General features: G+C 48.7%; 1 protein-coding gene across 1 annotated transcript in view; it reads right to left on the reverse strand.

Moving 5' to 3' along the window:
* The window catches only part of LOC130300283 (PC-esterase domain-containing protein 1A-like), a 36,057-nt gene extending 18,991 nt beyond the window's left edge, over nucleotides 1–17,066 (reverse strand). The window contains exon 1 of the mRNA XM_056551530.1: nucleotides 16,988–17,066. Within this exon, the coding sequence (XP_056407505.1) occupies nucleotides 16,988–17,039 (52 nt within the window). The 5' untranslated portion in view covers nucleotides 17,040–17,066. The remainder of the gene's footprint in view (nucleotides 1–16,987) is intronic.
* Nucleotides 17,067–27,178: the final 10,112 nt, after the last annotated feature.

A 27,178-nucleotide genomic window follows, 5' to 3' on the forward strand; every position in this document is an offset into this window, starting at 1 on the left:
ATCCCAACCCCATATCCCATCCCCATATACTGTTGTCATATCCCAACCCTATATCCCATCCCCATATACTGTTGTCATATCCCAACCCCATATCCCATCCCCATATACTGTTGTCATATCCCAACCCCATATCCTGTCCCCGTATCCCATCCCCATATACTGTTGTCATATCCCAACCCCATATCCCATCCCCATATACTGTTGTGATATCCCAACCCTATATCCTGTCCTCCGTATCCCATCCTCATATATTGTTGTCATATCCAAACCCTATATCCTGTCCCCATATCCCATCCTCATATATTGTTGTCATAGCCTGTCCCCATATCCCATCCCCATATACTGTTGTCATATCCCATCCCCATATACTGTTGTCATATCCCAACCCCATATCCCATCCCCATATATTGTTGTCATATCCCAACCCTATATCCTGTCCCCATATCCCATCCCCATATATTGTTGTCATATCCCAACCCCATATCCCATCCCCATATATTGTTGTCATATCCCAACCCTATATCCTGTCCCCATATCCCATCCCCATATATTGTTGTCATATCCCAACCCCATATCCTGTCCCCGTATCCCACCCCCATATACTGTTGTCATATCCCAACCCTATATCCTGTCCCCGTATACTGTTGTCATATCCCAACCCTATATCCTGTCCCCATATCCCATCCCCATATACTGTTGTGATATCCCAACCCTATATCCTGTCCCCCGTATCCCATCCTCATATATTGTTGTCATATCCCAACCCCATATCCCATCCCCATATACTGTTGTCATATCCCAACCCCATATCCCAACCCCATATCCCATCCCCATATACTGTTGTCATATCCCAACCCTATATCCTGTCCCCCGTATCCCATCCTCATATATTGTTGTCATATCCCAACCCTATATCCTGTCCCCATATCCCAACCCCATATCCCATCCCCATATACTGTTGTCATATCCCAACCCTATATCCTGTCCCCATATCCCATCCCCATATACTGTTGTCATATCCCAACCCTATATCCTGTCCCCCGTATCCCATCCCCATATATTGTTGTCATATCCCAACCCTATATCCTGTCCCCATATCCCATCCTCATATATTGTTGTCATAGCCTGTCCCCATATCCCATCCCCATATACTGTTGTCATATCCCATCCCCATATACTGTTGTCATATCCCAACCCCATATCCCATCCCCATATACTGTTGTCATATCCAAACCCTATATCCTGTCCCCGTATCCCATCCTCACATATTGTTGTCATATCCCAACCCCATATCCCATCCCCATATACTGTTGTCATATCCCAACCCCATATCCTGTCCCCGTATCCCATCCCCATATACTGTTGTCATATCCCAACCCTATATCCTGTCCCCGTATACTGTTGTCATATCCCAACCCTATATCCTGTCCCCATATCCCATCCCCATATACTGTTGTGATATCCCAACCCCATATCCTGTCCCCGTATCCCATCCTCATATATTGTTGTCATATCCCAACCCCATATCCCATCCCCATATACTGTTGTCATATCCCAACCCCATATCCCATCCCCATATCCTGTTGTCATATCCCAACCCTATATCCTGTCCCCCGTATCCCATCCTCATATATTGTTGTCATATCCCAACCCTATATCCTGTCCCCATATCCCATCCCCATATACTGTTGTCATATCCCAACCCCATATCCCATCCCCATATACTGTTGTCATATCCCAACCCTATATCCTGTCCCCATATCCCATCCCCATATACTGTTGTCATATCCCTACCCCATATCCCGTTGTCATATCCCATCCCTATATCCTGTCCCCATATCCCATCCCCATATACTGTTGTCATATCCCAACCCTATATCCTGTCCCCATATCCCATCCCCATATACTGTTGTCATATCCCAACCCCATATCCCATCCCCATATACTGTTGTCATATCCCAACCCCATATCCCATCCCCATATACTGTTGTGATATCCCAACCCTATATCCTGTCCCCGTATCCCATCATCATATATTGTTGTCATATCCCAACCCCATATCCCAACCCTATATCGTGTCCCCATATCCCATCCCCATATACTGTTGTCATATCCCAACCCCATATCCTGTCCCCGTATCCCATCCTCATATATTGTTGTCATATCCCAACCCCATATCCTGTCCCCATATCCCATCCTCATATATTGTTGTCATATCCCATCCCCATATACTGTTGTCATATCCCAACCCCATATCCCATCCCCATATACTGTTGTCATATCCCAACCCTATATCCCATCCCCATATACTGTTGTCATATCCCAACCCCATATCCCATCCCCATATACTGTTGTCATATCCCAACCCCATATCCTGTCCCCGTATCCCATCCCCATATACTGTTGTCATATCCCAACCCCATATCCCATCCCCATATACTGTTGATATCCCAACCCTATATCCTGTCCTCCGTATCCCATCCTCATATATTGTTGTCATATCCAAACCCTATATCCTGTCCCCATATCCCATCCCCATATACTGTTGTCATATCCCAACCCCATATCCCATCCCCATATACTGTTGTCATATCCCAACCCTATATCCTGTCCCCGTATCCCATTCTCATATATTGTTGTCATATGCCAACCCCATATCCCATCCCCATATACTGTTGTCATATCCCAACCCTATATCCTGTCCCCATATCCCATCCCCATATACTGTTGTCATATCCCAACCCCATATCCCATCCCCATATACTGTTGTCATATCCCAACCCCATATCCCAACCCCATATCCCATCCCCATATACTGTTGTCATATCCCAACCCTATATCCTGTCCCCCGTATCCCATCCCCATATATTGTTGTCATATCCCAACCCTATATCCTGTCCCCATATCCCATCCCCATATACTGTTGTCATATCCCAACCCCATATCCCATCCCCATATACTGTTGTCATATCCCAACCCTATATCCTGTCCCCATATCCCATCCCCATATACTGTTGTCATATCCCAACCCCATATCCCATCCCCATATACTGTTGTCATATCCCAACCCCATATCCCATCCCCATATACTGTTGTCATATCCCAACCCTATATCCTGTCCCCCGTATCCCATCCCCATATATTGTTGTCATATCCCAACCCTATATCCTGTCCCCATATCCCATCCCCATATACTGTTGTCATATCCCAACCCCATATCCCATCCCCATATACTGTTGTCATATCCCAACCCTATATCCTGTCCCCATATCCCATCCCCATATACTGTTGTCATATCCCAACCCCATATCCCATCCCCATATACTGTTGTCATATCCCAACCCCATATCCCATCCCCATATACTGTTGTCATATCCCAACCCCATATCCCATCCCCATATACTGTTGTCATATCCCAACCCCATATCCTGTCCCCGTATCCCATCCCCATATACTGTTGTCATATCCCAACCCCATATCCCATCCCCATATACTGTTGATATCCCAACCCTATATCCTGTCCTCCGTATCCCATCCTCATATATTGTTGTCATATCCAAACCCTATATCCTGTCCCCATATCCCATCCCCATATACTGTTGTCATATCCCAACCCCATATCCCATCCCCATATACTGTTGTCATATCCCAACCCTATATCCTGTCCCCGTATCCCATTCTCATATATTGTTGTCATATGCCAACCCCATATCCCATCCCCATATACTGTTGTCATATCCCAACCCTATATCCTGTCCCCATATCCCATCCCCATATACTGTTGTCATATCCCAACCCCATATCCCATCCCCATATACTGTTGTCATATCCCAACCCCATATCCCATCCCCATATACTGTTGTCATATCCCAACCCTATATCCTGTCCCCATATCCCATCCCCATATACTGTTGTCATATCCCAACCCCATATCCCATCCCCATATACTGTTGTCATATCCCAACCCCATATCCCAACCCCATATCCCATCCCCATATACTGTTGTCATATCCCAACCCTATATCCTGTCCCCCGTATCCCATCCTCATATATTGTTGTCATATCCCATCCCCATATACTGTTGTCATATCCCAACCCCATATCCCATCCCCATATACTGTTGTCATATCCCAACCCCATATCCCAACCCCATATCCCATCCCCATATACTGTTGTCATATCCCAACCCTATATCCTGTCCCCCGTATCCCATCCTCATATATTGTTGTCATATCCCATCCCCATATACTGTTGTCATATCCCAACCCCATATCCCATCCCCATATACTGTTGTCATATCCCAACCCCATATCCCATCCCCATATACTGTTGTCATATCCCAACCCTATATCCTGTCCCCATATCCCATCCCCATATACTGTTGTCATATCCCAACCCCATATCCCATCCCCATATACTGTTGTCATATCCCAACCCCATATCCCAACCCCATATCCCATCCCCATATACTGTTGTCATATCCCAACCCTATATCCTGTCCCCCGTATCCCATCCTCATATATTGTTGTCATATGCCAACCCCATATCCCATCCCCATATACTGTTGTCATATCCCAACCCTATATCCTGTCCCCATATCCCATCCCCATATACTGTTGTCATATCCCAACCCCATATCCCATCCCCATATACTGTTGTCATATCCCAACCCCATATCCCATCCCCATATACTGTTGTCATATCCCAACCCCATATCCCATCCCCATATACTGTTGTCATATCCCAACCCCATATCCTGTCCCCGTATCCCATCCCCATATACTGTTGTCATATCCCAACCCCATATCCCATCCCCATATACTGTTGATATCCCAACCCTATATCCTGTCCTCCGTATCCCATCCTCATATATTGTTGTCATATCCAAACCCTATATCCTGTCCCCATATCCCATCCCCATATACTGTTGTCATATCCCAACCCCATATCCCATCCCCATATACTGTTGTCATATCCCAACCCTATATCCTGTCCCCGTATCCCATTCTCATATATTGTTGTCATATGCCAACCCCATATCCCATCCCCATATACTGTTGTCATATCCCAACCCTATATCCTGTCCCCATATCCCATCCCCATATACTGTTGTCATATCCCAACCCCATATCCCATCCCCATATACTGTTGTCATATCCCAACCCCATATCCCAACCCCATATCCCATCCCCATATACTGTTGTCATATCCCAACCCTATATCCTGTCCCCCGTATCCCATCCCCATATATTGTTGTCATATCCCAACCCTATATCCTGTCCCCATATCCCATCCCCATATACTGTTGTCATATCCCAACCCCATATCCCATCCCCATATACTGTTGTCATATCCCAACCCTATATCCTGTCCCCATATCCCATCCCCATATACTGTTGTCATATCCCAACCCCATATCCCATCCCCATATACTGTTGTCATATCCCAACCCCATATCCCATCCCCATATACTGTTGTGATATCCCAACCCTATATCCTGTCCCCGTATCCCATCCTCATATATTGTTGTCATATCCCAACCCCATATCCCAACCCTATATCCTGTCCCCATATCCCATCCCCATATACTGTTGTCATATCCCAACCCCATATCCCATCCCCATATACTGTTGTCATATCCTGTCCCAGTATCCCATCCCCATATATTGTTGTCATATCCCAACCCTATATCCTGTCCCCATATCCCATCCCCATATACTGTTGTCATATCCTGTCCCCATATCCCATCCCCATATACTGTTGTCATATCCTGTCCCCATATCCCATCCCCATATACTGTTGTCATATCCCAACCCCATATCCCATCCCCATATACTGTTGTCATATCCTGTCCCAGTATCCCATCCTCATATATTGTTGTCATATCCCAACCCTATATCCTGTCCCCGTATCCCATCCTCATATATTGTTGTCATAGCCTGTCCTCATATCCCGTCCTTATGTCCCATCCTCATATCCTGTCCTCCGGTGGGACTGATTGTAATGAAGATATTTTAAGCTGAAAACAAAAGGGGACCTGGCTTTGTGGGACTGGGCGTGATTTGCAAGCCAGACCGATGCACAAAAAGGGTAGATAATAAAAGGGGTGGGGCTTAAACAGTGGGTGTGTCTTTTTGAGATGGGGTGTGGCTTGCAAAAGCCATTTTGTTACTTTTGGGGGCTTCCGTCTCTACGCAGTCAATTTTTCGGTAAAAATGACACCTTCCCTTTATTCTGTAGATCCATACGGTTAAAATGATCCCCTACTTATACAGTTGTCCCTCAACATACGATGGGAATCCGTTCCATATGGACCATCGTTTGTTGAAACCATCGTATGTTGAGGGATCCGTGCAATGTAAAGTATAGGACAGTGGTCTACAACCTGCGGACCTCCAGATGTTGCAAAACTACAACACCCAGCATGCCCGGACAGCCAACGGCTGTCCGGGCATGCTGGGTGTTGTAGTTTTGCAACATCTGGAGGTCCGCAGGTTGAAGACCACCGTTAGAGGAAGTTGTACTCACGTGTCCCCGACGCTCCGGTAAGTCCTCTGCTGCCCCGACATCCTCGCTCTCCGTCGCCGCCATCACGTCACTACGCACGCCGCTCCTATTGGATGACGGGACGGCGTGCGCAGCGACGTGATGACGACGATGGAGAGTGCCGACGATGCAGGGGATCTCGAAGAGGACGCGCCGGAGCCCCGAGGACAGGTAAGTGATCGTCAGCGGACCACACGGGGCACCGTAAACGTCTATCCGGGGGCAGCTGAAGAAGTCTGCGCTGCCGGATAGCCGTTTATGCGATGGCCCCGACATACAAAAGCATCGTATGTTGATGCTGCCTCCGAGAGGCCATTGTATGTTGAAATGATCGTATGTCGGGGCCATCGTAGGTCGAGGGGTCACTGTATAGGTTGGATTTTGTCGTACTTCTGGAAATAATCATAACTACATGCAGGAAAATTTAAACGTTTAAAATTGTCATCTTCTGACCCCAATAACTTTTTTTTATTTTTCCGCGTATGGGGCGGTATGAGGACTCATTGTTTGCACTGTGATCTGAAGGTTTTTAGCGGTACCATTTATGTATTGATCGGACTTTTTGATCGCTTTTTATTCATTATTTTATGATATAAAAAGTGACCAAAATTACACTATTTTGGATTTTTTTTTATTTTATTTTTTGCCCACACGCCATTGACCGTGCGGTTTAATTAACGATATATTTTTATAATTCGGACATTCCCGCACGAGGTGATACCATATATGTTTATTTTTATTTACACTGTTTTTTTTTTATGGGAAAAGGGGGGTGATTCAAACTTTTATTAGGCAAGGGGTTAAATGATCTTTATTCACTTTTTTTTTGCGATGTTATAGCTCCCATAGGGGCCTATAACACTGCACACACTGATCTTTTACATTGATCATTGTTATCCCATAGGAGACTATAACATTGCACACACTGATCTTTTACATTGATCATTATTATCCCATAGGGGGCTATAACACTACACACACTGATCTCTTATACTGATCATTGTTATCCCATAGGGACTTATAACACTGCACACACTGATCTTTTACATTGATCATTGTTATCCCATAGGGACCTATAACACTAAACACACTGATCTTTTACATTGATCATTGTTATCCCATAGGGGGCTATAACACTGCACACACTGATCTTTTACATTGATCAATGGTTTCTGATAGGAAACCATTGATCAATAATTCTGCCGCTTGACTGCTCATCCCTGGATCTCAGGCACTGAGCAGTCATTCGGCGATCGGACACCAGGAGGCAGGTAAGGGGACCCTCCTCGTGTCTTACAGCTGTTCGGGATGCCGTGGCGATCCCGAACAGCCCCCTGAGCTAAACCGGCAACGTTTTACTTTCACTTTAGAGGCTGCGTTCAACTTTGAACGCTGCGTCTAAAGGGTTAATAGCGCGCGGCACCACGGGTCCCCGGCCATTGCTAGGTGAAGGGCCCGACCCGCGTTTTAGAACGGGAGCGGACTCAGGACGTACAGGTACACCCTGAGTCCTTAAGGTGTTAAACAAAAACCCCTGACCCTCACAAAAGGGGGTAGTTAAGGGTTAAATTAACTATCCTATACTTTTAGTGGATATATAAGTAACATGTGACCAAGTATTATGGAAATATCTCCAGCCGTTTGGAACTTATGCAGTAACATATATTTCCCATAGACTTGTATGGGACTTTAAACATAAACCCCGCCCCTGGCAAATGGGGGTGAGTAAGGGTTAAATCCCCTATCCTATGTTTGTCGGTGACATATAAGTGACATGTGGCCAAGCTTCATGTTAATATCTTTAACCACTTGTCCAGAGGATAAGTTGCTGTGTTGCCCATAACAACCAATCAGATCTCTACTTTCATTTTTGAAAAAGGCCTGAGAAATGAAAGCAGCGATCTGATTGGTTGCTATGGGCAACTCGGCAACTTTTCCTCTGGACGGGTTTTAATAAATCTCCCCGATTGACAGATCTTTTTCTGTCTAAATCAGTGTTTTCCAACCAGCGGGCCTCAAGCTGTTGCAAAACTACAACTCCCAGCATGCCCGGACAGCCTTCGGCTGTCCGAGCATGCTGGGAGTTGTAGTTTTGCAACAGCTGGAGGAACGCTGGTTGGAAAACACTGACCTAGACAGAAGGTGAGACGCTCTGCAGGACGGTACATTAGTGATAGGCGAGATGCTCTGCAGGACGGTACATTAGTGATAGGCGAGACGCTCTGCAGGACGGTACATTAGTGATAGGCGAGACGCTCTGCAGGACGGTACATTAGTGATAGGCGAGACGCTCTGCAGGACTGTACATTAGTGATAGGCGAGACGCTCTGCAGGAGGGTACATTAGTGATAGGCGAGACGCTCTGCAGGAGGGTACATTAGTGATAGGCGAGACGCTCTGCAGGGCGGTACATTAGTGATAGGCCAGACGCTCTGCAGGACGGTACATTAGTGATAGGCGAGACGCTGTGCAGGACGGTACATTAGTGATAGGCGAGACGTTCTGCAGGACGGTACATTAGTGATAGGCGAGACGCTCTGCAGGACGGTACATTAGTGATAGGCGAGATGCTCTGCAGGACGGTACATTAGTGATAGGCGAGACGCTCTGCAGGACGGTACATTAGTGATAGGTGAGACGCTCTGCAGGACGGTACATTAGTGATAGGCGAGACGCTCTGCAGGACGGTACATTAGTGATAGGCGAGACGCTCTGCAGGACTGTACATTAGTGATAGGCGAGACGCTCTGCAGGAGGGTACATTAGTGATAGGCGAGACGCTCTGCAGGAGGGTACATTAGTGATAGGCGAGACGCTCTGCAGGGCGGTACATTAGTGATAGGCCAGACGCTCTGCAGGACGGTACATTAGTGATAGGCGAGACGCTGTGCAGGACGGTACATTAGTGATAGGCGAGACGTTCTGCAGGACGGTACATTAGTGATAGGCGAGACGCTCTGCAGGACGGTACATTAGTGATAGGCGAGACGCTCTGCAGGACGGTACATTAGTGATAGGCGAGACGCTCTGCAGGACGGTACATTAGTGATAGGCGAGACGCTCTGCAGGACGGTACATTAGTGATAGGCGAGACGCTCTGCAGGACGGTACATTAGTGATAGGCGAGACGCTCTGCAGGACGGTACATTAGTGATAGGCGAGACGCTCTGCAGGACGGTACATTAGTGATAGGCGAGACGCTCTGCAGGACGGTACATTAGTGATAGGCGAGACGCTCTGCAGGACGGTACATTAGTGATAGGCGAGACGCTCTGCAGGACGGTACATTAGTGATAGGCGAGACGCTCTGCAGGACGGTACATTAGTGATAGGCGAGACGCTCTGCAGGACGGTACATTAGTGATAGGCGAGACGCTCTGCAGGACGGTACATTAGTGATAGGCGAGACGCTCTGCAGGACGGTACATTAGTGATAGGCCAGACGCTCTGCAGGACGGTACATTAGTGATAGGCGAGACGCTCTGCAGGACGGTACATTAGTGATAGGCGAGACGCTCTGCAGGACGGTACATTAGTGATAGGCGAGACGCTCTGCAGGACGGTACATTAGTGATAGGCGAGACGCTCTGCAGGACGGTACATTAGTGATAGGCGAGACGCTCTGCAGGACGGTACATTAGTGATAGGCGAGACGCTCTGTAGGACGGTACATTAGTGATAGGCGAGACGCTCTGCAGGACGGTACATTAGTGATAGGCCAGACGCTCTGCAGGACGGTACATTAGTGATAGGCCAGACGCTCTGCAGGACGGTACATTAGTGATAGGCGAGACGCTCTGCAGGACGGTACATTAGTGATAGGCGAGACGCTCTGCAGGACGGTACATTAGTGATAGGCGAGACGCTCTGCAGGACGGTACATTAGTGATAGGCGAGACGCTCTGCAGGACGGTACATTAGTGATAGGCGAGACGCTGTGCAGGACGGTACATTAGTGATAGGCGAGACGCTCTGCAGGACTGTACATTAGTGATAGGCGAGACGCTCTGCAGGACGGTACATTAGTGATAGGCGAGACGCTCTGCAGGACGGTACATTAGTGATAGGCCAGACGCTCTGCAGGACGGTACATTAGTGATAGGCGAGACGCTCTGCAGGACGGTACATTAGTGATAGGCGAGACGCTCTGCAGGACGGTACATTAGTGATAGGCGAGACGCTCTGCAGGACGGTACATTAGTGATAGGCGAGACGCTCTGCAGGACGGTACATTAGTGATAGGCGAGACGCTCTGCAGGACGGTACATTAGTGATAGGCGAGACGCTCTGCAGGACGGTACATTAGTGATAGGCGAGACGCTCTGCAGGACGGTACATTAGTGATAGGCGAGACGCTCTTCAGGACGGTACATTAGTGATAGGCGAGACGCTCTGCAGGACGGTACATTAGTGATAGGCGAGACGCTCTGCAGGACGGTACATTAGTGATAGGCGAGACGCTCTGCAGGACGGTACATTAGTGATAGGCGAGACGCTCTGCAGGACGGTACATTAGTGATAGGCGAGACGCTCTGCAGGACGGTACATTAGTGATAGGCGAGACGCTCTGCAGGACTGTACATTAGTGATAGGCGAGACGCTCTGCAGGACGGTACATTAGTGATAGGCGAGACGCTCTGCAGGACGGTACATTAGTGATAGGCGAGACGCTCTGCAGGACTGTACATTAGTGATAGGTGAGACGCTCTGCAGGACTGTACATTAGTGATAGGCGAGACGCTCTGCAGGACGGTACATTAGTGATAGGCGAGACGCTCTGCAGGACGGTACATTAGTGATAGGCGAGACGCTCTGTAGGCCGGTACATTAGTGATAGGTGAGACGCTCTGCAGGACGGTACATTAGTGATAGGCGAGACGCTCTGTAGGCCGGTACATTAGTGATAGGTGAGACGCTCTGCAGGACGCTACATCAGTGATAGATATATAAACTATACTACAGATATGGAGGAGGATAAACAGCGGCACACTGCACCGATACACTGCAACAAACCCTCAGCGGCCCCCCACACACACACGTATACACAGCACTATACACACACAGTATATAGAGTATACACAGCACTACACAGTATACACAACACTGTACACAGTATATAAAGTATACACAGCACTATACACACAGTATATAGGGTATACACAACACTACACAGTATATAGAGTATACACAGTATACACAACACTATACACAGTATATAGAGTATACACAACACTACACAGTACTTTACACAGTATATAGAGTATACACAGCATATAAAGTATACACAACACTACACACAATATACACAACACTATACACAGTATATAGAGTATACACAACCCTACACAGTACTATACACAGTATATAGAGTATACACAGCACTATACACAGTATATAAAGTATACACAACACAGTATACACAACACTATACACAGTATCTTGGATATACACAACACTACACAGTACATAGAGTATACACAGTATATAGAGTATACACAGCACTATACACAGTACATAGAGTATACACAGTATATAGAGTATACACAGCACTATACACAGTATATAGGGTATACACAACACTACACAGTCCTATACACAGTATATAGAGTATACACAGCACTATACACAGTATATAGAGTATACACAACACTACACAGTATACACAACACTATACACAGTATATAGGGTATACACAACACTACACAGTACTATACACAGTATATAGAGTATACACAGCACTATACACAACACTATACACAGTATATAAAGTATACACAGCACTATACACAGTATATAGAGTATACACAGCACTATACACAGTATATAGAGTATACACAACACTATACACACAGTATATAAAGTATACACAGCACTATACACAGTATATAGAGTATACACAACACTATACACACAGTATATAAAGTATACACAGCACTATACACAGTATATAGAGTATACACAGCACTATACACAGTATATAAAGTATACACAGCACTATACACAGTATATAAAGTATACACAGCACTATACACAGTATATAGAGTATACACAACACTACACAGTATACACAACACTATACACAGTATATAAAGTATACACAGCACTATACACAGTATATAAAGTATACACAGCACTATACACAGTATATAAAGTATACACAGTACTATACACAGTATATAGAGTATACACAGTACAGTACTATACACAGTATATAGAGTATACACAGTATATAGAGTATACACAACACTATACACAGTATATAGAGTATACACAACACTATACACAACACTATACACAGTATACACAGCACTATACACAGTATATAGAGTATACACAGCACTATACACAGTATATAGAGTATACACAGCACTATACACACAGTATATAGGGTATACACAACACTACACAGTACTATACACAGTATATAGAGTATACACAGTATATAGAGTATACACAACACTACACAGTATACACAACACTATACACAGTATATAAAGTATACACAGTAAATAGAGTATACACAACACTATAGAGTATACACAACACTATAGAGTATACACAACACTATACAGTATACACAACACTATACACACACAGTATATAGAGTATACACAACACTATACAAAGTATATAAAGTATACACAGCACTACACAGTATATAAAGTATACACAGCACTATACACAGTATATAGAGTATACACAACACACAGTATATAAAGTATACACAGCACTATACACACAGTATATAGAGTATACACAGTATATAAAGTATACACAGCACTATACACAGTATATAGAGTACACAGTATATAAAGTATACACAGCACTATACACACACAGTATATAGAGTATACACAACACTATACACACAGTATATAAAGTATACACAACAGTACACAGTATACAAAGCACTATACACACACAGTATAGAGTATACACAACACTATACACAGACACAGTATATAAAGTATACACAACACTATACACACAGTATATATAGAGTATACACAGTATATAAAGTATACACAGCACTCTACACACAGTATATATAGAGTATACACAGTATATAAAGTATACACAGCACTATACACACAGTATATATAGAGTATACACAGTATATAAAGTATACACAGTATATAGAGTATACACAACACTATACACACAGTATATAAAGTATACACAAGAGTACACAGTATATAAAGTATACACAGAACTACACAGTATATAAAGTATACACAACACTATACACAGTATATAGAGTATACACAACAGTACAAAGTATACAAAGCACTATACACACACAGTATAGAGTATACACAACACTATACACAGACACAGTATATAAAGTATACACAGCACTATACACAGTATATAAAGTATACACAGCACTATACACAGTATATAAAGTATACACAGTACTATACACAGTATATAAAGTATACACAACACTATACACAGTATATAAAGTATACACAACACTATACACAGACACAGTATATAAAGTATACACAGCACTATACACACAGTATATATAGAGTATACACAGTATATATAGAGTACACACAGTATATAGAGTGTACACAACAGTACACAGTATATAGAGTATACACACCACTATACACAGTACTATACACAGTATATAGAGTATACACAGCACTATACACAGTATATAAAGTATACACAGCACTATACACAGTATATAAAGTATACACAGTACTATACACAGTATATAGAGTATACACAGTATATAGAGTATACACAACACTATACACAGTATATAGAGTATACACAACACTATACACAACACTATACACAGTATACACAGCACTATACACAGTATATAGAGTATACACAGCACTATACACAGTATATAGAGTATACACAGCACTATACACACAGTATATAGGGTATACACAACACTACACAGTACTATACACAGTATATAGAGTATACACAGTATATAGAGTATACACAACACTACACAGTATACACAACACTATACACAGTATATAAAGTATACACAGTAAATAGAGTATACACAACACTATAGAGTATACACAACACTATACAGTATACACAACACTATACACACACAGTATATAGAGTATACACAACACTATACAAAGTATATAAAGTATACACAGCACTACACAGTATATAAAGTATACACAGCACTATACACAGTATATAGAGTATACACAACACACAGTATATAAAGTATACACAGCACTATACACACAGTATATAGAGTATACACAGTATATAAAGTATACACAGCACTATACACAGTATATAGAGTACACAGTATATAAAGTATACACAGCACTATACACACACAGTATATAGAGTATACACAACACTATACACACAGTATATAAAGTATACACAACAGTACACAGTATACAAAGCACTATACACACACAGTATAGAGTATACACAACACTATACACAGACACAGTATATAAAGTATACACAACACTATACACACAGTATATATAGAGTATACACAGTATATAAAGTATACACAGCACTATACACACAGTATATATAAAGTATACACAGCACTATACACACAGTATATATAGAGTATACACAGTATATAAAGTATACACAGCACTATACACACAGTATATATAGAGTATACACAGTATATAGAGTATACACAACACTATACACACAGTATATAAAGTATACACAAGAGTACACAGTATATAAAGTATACACAGCACTACACAGTATATAAAGTATACACAACACTATACACAGTATATAGAGTACACAACAGTACAAAGTATACAAAGCACTATACACACACAGTATAGAGTATACACAACACTATACACAGACACAGTATATAAAGTATACACAGCACTATACACAGTATATAAAGTATACACAGCACTATACACAGTATATAAAGTATACACAGTACTACACAGTATATAAAGTATACACAGCACTATACACAGTATATAGAGTATACACAACACACAGTATATAAAGTATACACAGCACTATACACACAGTATATAGAGTATACACAGTATATAAAGTATACACAGCACTATACACAGTATATAGAGTACACAGTATATAAAGTATACACAGCACTATACACACACAGTATATAGAGTATACACAACACTATACACACAGTATATAAAGTATACACAACAGTACACAGTATACAAAGCACTATACACACACAGTATAGAGTATACACAACACTATACACAGACACAGTATATAAAGTATACACAACACTATACACACAGTATATATAGAGTATACACAGTATATAAAGTATACACAGCACTATACACACAGTATATATAGAGTATACACAGTATATAAAGTATACACAGCACTATACACACAGTATATATAAAGTATACACAGCACTATACACACAGTATATATAGAGTATACACAGTATATAAAGTATACACAGCACTATACACACAGTATATATAGAGTATACACAGTATATAAAGTATACACAGTATATAGAGTATACACAACACTATACACACAGTATATAAAGTATACACAAGAGTACACAGTATATAAAGTATACACAGCACTACACAGTATATAAAGTATACACAACACTATACACAGTATATAGAGTACACAACAGTACAAAGTATACAAAGCACTATACACACACAGTATAGAGTATACACAACACTATACACAGACACAGTATATAAAGTATACACAGCACTATACACACAGTATATATAGAGTATACACAGCACTATACACAGTATATAAAGTATACACAGCACTATACACAGTATATAAAGTATACACAGTACTATACACAGTATATAAAGTATACACAACACTATACACAGTATATAAAGTATACACAACACTATACACAGTATATAAAGTATACACAGCACTATACACAGTATATAAAGTATACACAACACTATACACAGTATATAGAGTACACAACAGTACAAAGTATACAAAGCACTATACACACACAGTATAGAGTATACACAACACTATACACAGACACAGTATATAAAGTATACACAGCACTATACACACAGTATATATAGAGTATACACAGCACTATACACAGTATATAAAGTATACACAGCACTATACACAGTATATAAAGTATACACAGTACTATACACAGTATATAAAGTATACACAACACTATACACAGACACAGTATATAAAGTATACACAGCACTATACACACAGTATATATAGAGTATACACAGTATATATAGAGTATACACAGTATATATAGAGTACACACAGTATATAGAGTGTACACAACAGTACACAGTATATAGAGTATACACAGCACTATACACACAGTATATATATAGAGTATATAGAGTGTACACAACAGTACACAGTATATAGAGTATACACAGTATATATAAACATATAGCAGGTCACGTGCACTCACTTCTCAGCGCGGAGATCACTAAACAGACGGAGATCAGACTGGCCCCGCCCATATTACGTCTCGTGCACAGTTACTTCTGCTCCGCCCCTCGTCTGCTCCGCCCCTCATCTCCCCGTAGATTTCCGAAGCTAGAGCTGGGGGAGGGGAGAGGATTTACATATGACTCCCCCCCCCCCCATCCCCGCCTGTGTGGGGGAGGAGTCACTCCAGGGGCGGACCACTATGATGTGTACAACACTGCTGTGGAGGAACTCTAGCCGGGGAGATGAGGAGGCGGGTAACTGAGATGAGGGGGCGGGTAACTGAGATGAGGGGGCGGGTAACTGAGATGAGGGGGCGTGTACCAGAGGTGAGGGGGCGGGTACCAGAGATGAGGGGGTGGGTACCAGAGATGAGGAGAGGTGTACCAGAGATGAGGGGAGGTGTACCTGAGATGAGGGGGTGGGTACCAGAGATGAGGAGGGCGTGTACCAGAGATGAGGGGGTGGGTACCAGAGATGAGGGGATGTGTACCAGAGATGAGGGGAGGTGTACCAGAGATGAGGGGGCGAGTACCAGAGATGAGGGGGTGGGTACCAGAGATGAGGAGGTGGGTACCAGAGATGAGGAGGTGGGTACCAGAGATGAGGGGAGGTGTACCAGAGATGAGGGGGTGGGTACCAGAGATGAGGGGGTGGGTACCAGAGATGAGGGGAGGTGTACCAGAGATGAGGGGGTGGGTACCAGAGATGAGGGGATGTGTACTTGAGATGAGGGGGGTGGGTACCAGAGATGAGGAGGTGGGTACCAGAGATGGGGGGGCGAGTACCTGAGATGAGGGGGTGGGTACCAGAGATGGGGGGGGCGAGTACCTGAGATGAGGGGGGTGGGTACCAGAGATGAGGGGGTGGGTACCAGAGATGAAGAGGGCGTGTACCAGAGATGAGGGGGTGGGTACCAGAGATGAGGGGAGGTGTACCAGAGATGAGGGGGTGGGTACCAGAGATGAGGAGGGCGTGTACCAGAGATGAGGGGGTGGGTACCAGAGATGAGGGGATGTGTACCTGAGATGAGGGGAGGTGTACCAGAGATGAGGGGAGGTGTACCAGAGATGAGGGGGCGAGTACCAGAGATGAGGGGGTGGGTACCAGAGATGAGGGGAGGTGTACCAGAGATGAGGGGGTGGGTACCAGAGATGAGGGGATGTGTACTTGAGATGAGGGGGTGGGTACCAGAGATGGGGGGGCGAGTACCTGAGATGAGGGGGTGGGTACCAGAGATGAGGGGGTGGGTACCAGAGATGAGGAGGTGGGTACCAGAGATGAGGGGGAGGGTACCAGAGATGAGGGGGAGGGTACCAGAGATGAGGGGATGTGTACCTGAGATGAGGGGGCGTGTACTAGAGATGAGGGGGTGGGTACCAGAGATGAGGGGGAGGGTACCAGAGATGAGGAGGTGGGTACCAGAGATGAGGGGGAGGGTACCAGAGATGAGGGGGTGGGTACCAGAGATGAGGGAGCGTGTAGTGTACCAGAGATGAGGGGATGTGTACCTGAGATGAGGGGGCGTGTACTAGAGATGAGGGGGTGGGTACCAGAGATGAGGGGGTGGGTACCAGAGATGAGGGGAGGTGTACCTGAGATGAGGGGGTGGGTACCAGAGATGAGGGGAGGTGTACCTGAGATGAGGGGGTGGGTACCAGAGATGGGGGGGCGAGTACCTGAGATGAGGGGGTGGGTACCAGAGATGAGGGGGAGGGTACCAGAGATGAGGGGGAGGTGTACCAGAGATGAGGGGGTGGGTACCAGAGATGAGGAGGTGGGTACCAGAGATGAGGGGGAGGGTACCAGAGATGAGGGGGAGGGTACCAGAGATGAGGGAGCGTGTAGTGTACCAGAGATGAGGGGATGTGTACCTGAGATGAGGGGGCGTGTACTAGAGATGAGGGGGTGGGTACCAGAGATGAGGGGGTGGGTACCAGAGATGAGGGGAGGTGTACCTGAGATGAGGGGGTGGGTACCAGAGATGAGGGGAGGTGTACCTGAGATGAGGGGGTGGGTACCAGAGATGGGGGGGCGAGTACCTGAGATGAGGGGGTGGGTACCAGAGATGAGGGGGAGGGTACCAGAGATGAGGGGGAGGTGTACCAGAGATGAGGGGGTGGGTACCAGAGATGAGGAGGTGGGTACCAGAGATGAGGGGGAGGGTACCAGAGATGAGGGGGAGGGTACCAGAGATGAGGGAGCGTGTAGTGTACCAGAGATGAGGGGATGTGTACCTGAGATGAGGGGGCGTGTACTAGAGATGAGGGGGTGGGTACCAGAGATGAGGGGGTGGGTACCAGAGATGAGGGGATGTGTACCTGAGATGAGGGGGCGTGTACTAGAGATGAGGGGGTGGGTACCAGAGATGAGGGGGTGGGTACCAGAGATGAGGGGAGGTGTACCAGAGATGAGGAGGGCGTGTACCTGAGATGGGGGGGCGAGTACCTGAGATGAGGGGGTGGGTACCAGAGATGAGGGAGCGTGTAGTGTACCAGAGATGAGGGGATGTGTACCTGAGATGAGGGGGCGTGTACTAGAGATGAGGGGGTGGGTACCAGAGATGAGGGGGTGGGTACCAGAGATGAGGGGATGTGTACCTGAGATGAGGGGGCGTGTACTAGAGATGAGGGGGTGGGTACCAGAGATGAGGGGGTGGGTACCAGAGATGAGGGGAGGTGTACCTGAGATGAGGGGGTGTGTACCAGAGATGAGGAGGGCGTGTACCAGAGATGAGGGGGTGGGTACCAGAGATGAGGGGAGGTGTACCTGAGATGAGGGGGTGGGTACCAGAGATGAGGAGGGCGTGTACCAGAGATGAGGGGGTGGGTACCAGAGATGAGGGGAGGTGTACCTGAGATGAGGGGGCGAGTACCAGAGATGAGGGAGCGTGTAGTTTACCAGAGATGAGGGGATGTGTACTTGAGATGAGGGGGTGGGTACCAGAGATGGGGGGGCGAGTACCTGAGATGAGGGGGTGGGTACCAGAGATGAGGGGGAGGGTACCAGAGATGAGGGAGCGTGTAGTGTACCAGAGATGAGGGGATGTGTACCTGAGATGAGGGGGCGTGTACTAGAGATGAGGGGGTGGGTACCAGAGATGAGGGGGTGGGTACCAGAGATGAGGGGATGTGTACCTGAGATGAGGGGGCGTGTACTAGAGATGAGGGGGTGGGTACCAGAGATGAGGGGGTGGGTACCAGAGATGAGGGGAGGTGTACCAGAGATGAGGAGGGCGTGTACCTGAGATGGGGGGGCGAGTACCTGAGATGAGGGGGTGGGTACCAGAGATGAGGGAGCGTGTAGTGTACCAGAGATGAGGGGATGTGTACCTGAGATGAGGGGGCGTGTACTAGAGATGAGGGGGTGGGTACCAGAGATGAGGGGGTGGGTACCAGAGATGAGGGGATGTGTACCTGAGATGAGGGGGCGTGTACTAGAGATGAGGGGGTGGGTACCAGAGATGAGGGGGTGGGTACCAGAGATGAGGGGAGGTGTACCTGAGATGAGGGGGTGGGTACCAGAGATGAGGGGAGGTGTACCTGAGATGAGGGGGCGAGTACCAGAGATGAGGGAGCGTGTAGTGTACCAGAGATGAGGGGATGTGTACTTGAGATGAGGGGGTGGGTACCAGAGATGGGGGGGCGAGTACCTGAGATGAGGGGGTGGGTACCAGAGATGAGGGGGAGGGTACCAGAGATGAGGGAGCGTGTAGTGTACCAGAGATGAGGGGATGTGTACCTGAGATGAGGGGGCGTGTACTAGAGATGAGGGGGTGGGTACCAGAGATGAGGGGGTGGGTACCAGAGATGGGGGGGCGAGTACCTGAGATGAGGGGGTGGGTACCAGAGATGGGGGGGCGAGTACCTGAGATGAGGGGGTGGGTACCAGAGATGAGGGGGTGGGTACCAGAGATGAAGAGGGCGTGTACCAGAGATGAGGGGGTGGGTACCAGAGATGAGGGGAGGTGTACCAGAGATGAGGGGGTGGGTACCAGAGATGAGGAGGGCGTGTACCAGAGATGAGGGGGTGGGTACCAGAGATGAGGGGATGTGTACCTGAGATGAGGGGAGGTGTACCAGAGATGAGGGGAGGTGTACCAGAGATGAGGGGGCGAGTACCAGAGATGAGGGGGTGGGTACCAGAGATGAGGAGGTGGGTACCAGAGATGAGGAGGTGGGTACCAGAGATGAGGGGAGGTGTACCAGAGATGAGGGGGTGGGTACCAGAGATGAGGGGATGTGTACTTGAGATGAGGGGGTGGGTACCAGAGATGGGGGGGCGAGTACCTGAGATGAGGGGGTGGGTACCAGAGATGAGGGGGTGGGTACCAGAGATGAGGAGGTGGGTACCAGAGATGAGGGGGAGGGTACCAGAGATGAGGGGGAGGGTACCAGAGATGAGGGGATGTGTACCTGAGATGAGGGGGCGTGTACTAGAGATGAGGGGGTGGGTACCAGAGATGAGGGGGAGGGTACCAGAGATGAGGAGGTGGGTACCAGAGATGAGGGGGAGGGTACCAGAGATGAGGGGGTGGGTACCAGAGATGAGGGAGCGTGTAGTGTACCAGAGATGAGGGGATGTGTACCTGAGATGAGGGGGCGTGTACTAGAGATGAGGGGGTGGGTACCAGAGATGAGGGGGTGGGTACCAGAGATGAGGGGAGGTGTACCTGAGATGAGGGGGTGGGTACCAGAGATGAGGGGAGGTGTACCTGAGATGAGGGGGTGGGTACCAGAGATGGGGGGGCGAGTACCTGAGATGAGGGGGTGGGTACCAGAGATGAGGGGGAGGGTACCAGAGATGAGGGGGAGGTGTACCAGAGATGAGGGGGTGGGTACCAGAGATGAGGAGGTGGGTACCAGAGATGAGGGGGAGGGTACCAGAGATGAGGGGGAGGGTACCAGAGATGAGGGAGCGTGTAGTGTACCAGAGATGAGGGGATGTGTACCTGAGATGAGGGGGCGTGTACTAGAGATGAGGGGGTGGGTACCAGAGATGAGGGGGTGGGTACCAGAGATGAGGGGAGGTGTACCTGAGATGAGGGGGTGGGTACCAGAGATGAGGGGAGGTGTACCTGAGATGAGGGGGTGGGTACCAGAGATGGGGGGGCGAGTACCTGAGATGAGGGGGTGGGTACCAGAGATGAGGGGGAGGGTACCAGAGATGAGGGGGAGGTGTACCAGAGATGAGGGGGTGGGTACCAGAGATGAGGAGGTGGGTACCAGAGATGAGGGGGAGGGTACCAGAGATGAGGGGGAGGGTACCAGAGATGAGGGAGCGTGTAGTGTACCAGAGATGAGGGGATGTGTACCTGAGATGAGGGGGCGTGTACTAGAGATGAGGGGGTGGGTACCAGAGATGAGGGGGTGGGTACCAGAGATGAGGGGATGTGTACCTGAGATGAGGGGGCGTGTACTAGAGATGAGGGGGTGGGTACCAGAGATGAGGGGGTGGGTACCAGAGATGAGGGGAGGTGTACCAGAGATGAGGAGGGCGTGTACCTGAGATGGGGGGGCGAGTACCTGAGATGAGGGGGTGGGTACCAGAGATGAGGGAGCGTGTAGTGTACCAGAGATGAGGGGATGTGTACCTGAGATGAGGGGGCGTGTACTAGAGATGAGGGGGTGGGTACCAGAGATGAGGGGGTGGGTACCAGAGATGAGGGGATGTGTACCTGAGATGAGGGGGCGTGTACTAGAGATGAGGGGGTGGGTACCAGAGATGAGGGGGTGGGTACCAGAGATGAGGGGAGGTGTACCTGAGATGAGGGGGTGTGTACCAGAGATGAGGAGGGCGTGTACCAGAGATGAGGGGGTGGGTACCAGAGATGAGGGGAGGTGTACCTGAGATGAGGGGGTGGGTACCAGAGATGAGGAGGGCGTGTACCAGAGATGAGGGGGTGGGTACCAGAGATGAGGGGAGGTGTACCTGAGATGAGGGGGCGAGTACCAGAGATGAGGGAGCGTGTAGTTTACCAGAGATGAGGGGATGTGTACTTGAGATGAGGGGGTGGGTACCAGAGATGGGGGGGCGAGTACCTGAGATGAGGGGGTGGGTACCAGAGATGAGGGGGAGGGTACCAGAGATGAGGGAGCGTGTAGTGTACCAGAGATGAGGGGATGTGTACCTGAGATGAGGGGGCGTGTACTAGAGATGAGGGGGTGGGTACCAGAGATGAGGGGGTGGGTACCAGAGATGAGGGGATGTGTACCTGAGATGAGGGGGCGTGTACTAGAGATGAGGGGGTGGGTACCAGAGATGAGGGGGTGGGTACCAGAGATGAGGGGAGGTGTACCAGAGATGAGGAGGGCGTGTACCTGAGATGGGGGGGCGAGTACCTGAGATGAGGGGGTGGGTACCAGAGATGAGGGAGCGTGTAGTGTACCAGAGATGAGGGGATGTGTACCTGAGATGAGGGGGCGTGTACTAGAGATGAGGGGGTGGGTACCAGAGATGAGGGGGTGGGTACCAGAGATGAGGGGATGTGTACCTGAGATGAGGGGGCGTGTACTAGAGATGAGGGGGTGGGTACCAGAGATGAGGGGGTGGGTACCAGAGATGAGGGGAGGTGTACCTGAGATGAGGGGGTGGGTACCAGAGATGAGGGGAGGTGTACCTGAGATGAGGGGGCGAGTACCAGAGATGAGGGAGCGTGTAGTGTACCAGAGATGAGGGGATGTGTACTTGAGATGAGGGGGTGGGTACCAGAGATGGGGGGGCGAGTACCTGAGATGAGGGGGTGGGTACCAGAGATGAGGGGGAGGGTACCAGAGATGAGGGAGCGTGTAGTGTACCAGAGATGAGGGGATGTGTACCTGAGATGAGGGGGCGTGTACTAGAGATGAGGGGGTGGGTACCAGAGATGAGGGGGTGGGTACCAGAGATGAGGGGATGTGTACCTGAGATGAGGGGGCGTGTACTAGAGATGAGGGGGTGGGTACCAGAGATGAGGGGGTGGGTACCAGAGATGAGGGGAGGTGTACCAGAGATGAGGAGGGCGTGTACCTGAGATGGGGGGGCGAGTACCTGAGATGAGGGGGTGGGTACCAGAGATGAGGGAGCGTGTAGTGTACCAGAGATGAGGGGATGTGTACCTGAGATGAGGGGGCGTGTACTAGAGATGAGGGGGTGGGTACCAGAGATGAGGGGGTGGGTACCAGAGATGAGGGGATGTGTACCTGAGATGAGGGGGCGTGTACTAGAGATGAGGGGGTGGGTACCAGAGATGAGGGGGTGGGTACCAGAGATGAGGGGAGGTGTACCTGAGATGAGGGGGTGGGTACCAGAGATGAGGGGGCGGGTACCAGAGATGAGGGGGGGTGTACCAGAGATGAGGGGGGGTGTACCAGAGATGAGGGGGGCGTGTACCTGAGATGAGGGGATGTGTACCAGAGATGAGGGGGTGGGTACCAGAGATGAGGAGGTGTGTACCAGAGATGAGGGGGTGTGTACCAGAGATAAGGGGATGTGTACCAGAGATGAGGGGGCGTGTACCTGAGATGAGGGGGGTGTGTACCAGAGATGAGGGGGCGTGTACCTGAGATGAGGGGGGTGTACCTGAGATGAGGGGGGTGTACCTGAGATGAGGGGGGTGTACCTGAGATGAGGGGATGTGTACCTGAGATGAGGGGGCGTGTACCTGAGATGAGGGGGCGGGTACCAGAGATGAGGGGGTGGGTACCAGAGATGAGGGGAGGTGTACCTGAGATGAGGGGGTGGGTACCAGAGATGAGGAGGGCGTGTACCAGAGATGAGGGGGGGTGTACCAGAGATGAGGGGGAGGTGTACCAGAGATGAGGAGGGCGTGTACCTGAGATGGGGGGGCGGGTACCTGAGATGAGGGGGTGGGTACCAGAGATGAGGGGGAGGGTACCAGAGATGAGGGAGCGTGTAGTGTACCAGAGATGAGGGGATGTGTACCTGAGATGAGGGGGCGTGTACTAGAGATCAGGGGGTGGGTACCAGAGATGAGGGGGTGGGTACCAGAGATGAGGGGATGTGTACCTGAGATGAGGGGGCGTGTACTAGAGATGAGGGGGTGGGTACCAGAGATGAGGGGGTGGGTACCAGAGATGAGGGGAGGTGTACCTGAGATGAGGGGGTGGGTACCAGAGATGAGGGGAGGTGTACCTGAGATGAGGGGGTGGGTACCAGAGATGGGGGGGCGAGTACCTGAGATGAGGGGGTGGGTACCAGAGATGAGGGGGAGGGTACCAGAGATGAGGGAGCGTGTAGTGTACCAGAGATGAGGGGATGTGTACCTGAGATGAGGGGGCGTGTACTAGAGATGAGGGGGTGGGTACCAGAGATGAGGGGGTGGGTACCAGAGATGAGGGGATGTGTACCTGAGATGAGGGGGCGTGTACTAGAGATGAGGGGGTGGGTACCAGAGATGAGGGGGTGGGTACCAGAGATGAGGGGAGGTGTACCAGAGATGAGGAGGGCGTGTACCTGAGATGGGGGGGCGAGTACCTGAGATGAGGGGGTGGGTACCAGAGATGAGGGAGCGTGTAGTGTACCAGAGATGAGGGGATGTGTACCTGAGATGAGGGGGCGTGTACTAGAGATGAGGGGGTGGGTACCAGAGATGAGGGGGTGGGTACCAGAGATGAGGGGATGTGTACCTGAGATGAGGGGGCGTGTACTAGAGATGAGGGGGTGGGTACCAGAGATGAGGGGGTGGGTACCAGAGATGAGGGGAGGTGTACCTGAGATGAGGGGGTGTGTACCAGAGATGAGGAGGGCGTGTACCAGAGATGAGGGGGTGGGTACCAGAGATGAGGGGAGGTGTACCTGAGATGAGGGGGTGGGTACCAGAGATGAGGAGGGCGTGTACCAGAGATGAGGGGGTGGGTACCAGAGATGAGGGGAGGTGTACCTGAGATGAGGGGGCGAGTACCAGAGATGAGGGAGCGTGTAGTGTACCAGAGATGAGGGGATGTGTACTTGAGATGAGGGGGTGGGTACCAGAGATGGGGGGGCGAGTACCTGAGATGAGGGGGTGGGTACCAGAGATGAGGGGGAGGGTACCAGAGATGAGGGAGCGTGTAGTGTACCAGAGATGAGGGGATGTGTACCTGAGATGAGGGGGCGTGTACTAGAGATGAGGGGGTGGGTACCAGAGATGAGGGGGTGGGTACCAGAGATGAGGGGATGTGTACCTGAGATGAGGGGGCGTGTACTAGAGATGAGGGGGTGGGTACCAGAGATGAGGGGGTGGGTACCAGAGATGAGGGGAGGTGTACCAGAGATGAGGAGGGCGTGTACCTGAGATGGGGGGGCGAGTACCTGAGATGAGGGGGTGGGTACCAGAGATGAGGGAGCGTGTAGTGTACCAGAGATGAGGGGATGTGTACCTGAGATGAGGGGGCGTGTACTAGAGATGAGGGGGTGGGTACCAGAGATGAGGGGGTGGGTACCAGAGATGAGGGGATGTGTACCTGAGATGAGGGGGCGTGTACTAGAGATGAGGGGGTGGGTACCAGAGATGAGGGGGTGGGTACCAGAGATGAGGGGAGGTGTACCTGAGATGAGGGGGTGGGTACCAGAGATGAGGGGGCGGGTACCAGAGATGAGGGGGGGTGTACCAGAGATGAGGGGGGGTGTACCAGAGATGAGGGGGGCGTGTACCTGAGATGAGGGGATGTGTACCAGAGATGAGGGGGTGGGTACCAGAGATGAGGAGGTGTGTACCAGAGATGAGGGGGTGTGTACCAGAGATCAGGGGATGTGTACCAGAGATGAGGGGGCGTGTACCTGAGATGAGGGGGGGGTGTACCAGAGATGAGGGGGCGTGTACCTGAGATGAGGGGGGTGTACCTGAGATGAGGGGGGTGTACCTGAGATGAGGGGGGTGTACCTGAGATGAGGGGATGTGTACCTGAGATGAGGGGGCGTGTACCTGAGATGAGGGGGCGGGTACCAGAGATGGGGGGGCGAGTACCTGAGATGAGGGGGTGGGTACCAGAGATGAGGGGGAGGGTACCAGAGATGAGGGAGCGTGTAGTGTACCAGAGATGAGGGGATGTGTACCTGAGATGAGGGGGCGTGTACTAGAGATGAGGGGGTGGGTACCAGAGATGAGGGGGTGGGTACCAGAGATGAGGGGATGTGTACCTGAGATGAGGGGGCGTGTACTAGAGATGAGGGGGTGGGTACCAGAGATGAG

Source organism: Hyla sarda, unplaced genomic scaffold (genome assembly GCF_029499605.1).
Source record: "Hyla sarda isolate aHylSar1 unplaced genomic scaffold, aHylSar1.hap1 scaffold_1073, whole genome shotgun sequence".
NCBI lineage: Eukaryota > Metazoa > Chordata > Amphibia > Anura > Hylidae > Hyla > Hyla sarda.